The 2,500-nt window shown below is 39.8% G+C and overlaps 1 protein-coding gene across 1 annotated transcript in view; it reads right to left on the bottom strand.

The window, feature by feature from the left end:
• The window catches only part of LOC143026016 (uncharacterized), a 227,475-nt gene that overhangs the window by 223,954 nt on the left and 1,021 nt on the right, over window positions 1-2,500 (bottom strand). Inside the window, exon 1 of the mRNA XM_076186005.1 lies at window positions 2,389-2,500. This exon is cut by the window's right edge and continues 1,021 nt beyond it. Within this exon, the coding sequence (XP_076042120.1) occupies window positions 2,389-2,500 (112 nt within the window). The remainder of the gene's footprint in view (window positions 1-2,388) is intronic.

The following is a 2,500-nucleotide window of genomic DNA, read 5'->3' as shown; positions in this document are numbered from 1 at the left end:
CTCGTACAGCATCTTGCTTAGTGTGTTTATCTAACTGATTCTTCAAGCTTCGAACTGAACTATATTGCACTGCTTCTGCAGGAAGTTTATTCCATTCATTAACTACACGGTTGGCAAAGTTGTTTCTACCCACTTCCAAATTAAATCTATTTTCGGACAGTTTGAGACCATTGTTTCTTGTCTGATTCTCATTCAGTGTGAAAATGTTGTCACTTTTGAGTGTTGTCAATTCCCTTTAGAATCTTAAAGACCTGTATCAAGTCACCTCTCAGTCTACGCTTTTTTACAGGTCTTTAAGATTTTAAAGGGAATTGACAACATCAAAAGTGACAAATTTTCCACACGGAATGAGAATCAGACAAGAAACAATGGTCTCCCCCCCCCCTCTCTCTCTCTCTCTCTCTCTCTATATATATATATATATATATATATTTCTCTGATAAAATTTGCGCTGCTCACTGCCTAAGCTTGAGGATGATTTTACCAACATGTTGTTGTAGTGGTTGTTATTGTTGTTTTTGCTGGTGGTGGTTTTGATGGTGGAGGGAGTGGTAATAATAATGGTGGTGATGGTGACAGTGATAGTGGTAGTAATAGTGGTGGTGATGATGGTGATGGTGATGGTGGTGGTGATGGTGATGGTGATGGTGATGGTGATGGTGATGGTGATGGTGATGGTGATGGTGATGGTGATGGTGATGGTGATGGTGATGGGGATGGTGATGATGATGGTGATGGTGATGGTGATGGTGATGGTGATGGTGATGGTGATGGTGATGGTGATGGTGATGGTGATGGTGATGGTGATGGTGATGGTGATGGTGATGGTGATGGTGATGGTGAAGGTGAAGGTGATGGTGATAGTGATGATGGTGATGGTGATGGTGATGGTGAGTAACCCACGGTTTCCACCAGAGATCAGCTCTGGTAACCGGTAACTAGTAACCTGGCTTATTGTTGTTCGTACCCGGAGGCTTACTGACCAAATTGACCAATTAAACATGTATAGAGCTTACTGGCCTGCCGATCTGCATGCCTGCCAGCCTGCTTGTATGTCAACCTGTTTGAAGAGCATCTCTCTCTCTCTCTCTCTCTCTCTCTCTCTCTCTCTCTCTCTCTCTCTCTCTCTCTCTCTCTCTCTCTCTCTCTCTCTCTCTCTCTCTCTCTCTCTCAACTCAAAAAAAAAAAAAGCAATAGAGAAAAAACGATGTTGGCCAGTTTATTTTCTTAGCCGTATATCATTCGATAGTGATGTGTTTGTGACATGAATACAAATGTTTGTTTGTTTGCTTGTTAGCTTGATTGCTTGCTACCCACTTATCTACTAACTTCTTTGACTATTTCATACGTAGTTACAAGGTTCCACAGCCTCACAGTGATTATGTTAAATGCTTTTATAATATTTATTCATCAGCCTCTGATTAATTCTTTTATTAGTTTGCTAATGCAGGCATTCATTTTTAGCGGATAATTAACCCGCAATGGTGTGATTTAACATAACGACGTTTTATTGCGAAATGATTGACTATAGCTCTTATTAAGTCACTATTTAGATTTATTAATCTATTTTCTTTTGCTTCATCTTCCATTTGAATGTTTTATTATTTTCTCTATTTAAATAGTGTATTTTGATGATACTGGCCCAATTGGTCTTTAAGAAAATATAATATTTTCTAGGTACTCTTTCTGAAAAGAAGGATTGATTATATACAACTAGAAATTGTAGTCATAAATTATAACACCAGCGCTTCACCCCTTATGTAAAGTCTCACCCCGTTATCGTAAGTTATCTTACACTTTATATATATATATATATATATATATATAATATATATATATATATATATATATATATATATATATATATATACAACCGAAGAACAACATTCAACATGATGATGATTTTGATCGTTCTAGCTAGGCTAGAGTCCACTTCTCGCTTCCATACAATCGACTGCCCCAAAGGGACCCACAACCTATGGACGACCCTGCTCCTGAGGCCGCTAGACAGATTTTGTCGGGTTCGACCAGATTAGGTCGTGTATGTTAACAATGACATAAGACTTATAAAATAAAGTGTGATCTACCTCTCAATCACCTTCTTCATTTGTGTGTGTGTGTGTGTGTGTGTGTGTGTGTGTGTGTGTGTGTGTGTGTGTGTGTGTGTGTGTGTGTGTGTGTGTGTGTGTGTGTGTGTGTGTGTGTGTGTGTGTGTGTGTGTGTGTGTGTGTGTGTGTGTGTGTGTGTGTGTGTGTGTGTGTGTGTGTGTGTGTGTGTGTGTGTGTGTGTGTGTGTGTGTGTGTGTGTGTGTGTGTGTGTGCGTGCGTGTGTGTGTGTTTGTTCCATACATATATAAAAATAAAAAACACAACGTAGGCTGCAACTCACCCAGGGCTTGTCCTGATGCCATCCTTGATTCAGACGTTGCATGGAGGTCTTCTGAAGTCGAAGCTGAAGCAACTAGACTCTGAACAGGTCCCCCACTAACGAGGTATTCTCT

Source organism: Oratosquilla oratoria, chromosome 6 (genome assembly GCF_046742065.1).
Source record: "Oratosquilla oratoria isolate Oo_2021 chromosome 6, ASM4674206v1, whole genome shotgun sequence".
Lineage (NCBI taxonomy): Eukaryota > Metazoa > Arthropoda > Malacostraca > Stomatopoda > Squillidae > Oratosquilla > Oratosquilla oratoria.
The sequence above is the reverse complement of the archived record's forward strand: the minus strand, read 5'-3'. Positions and strand labels throughout refer to the sequence as shown.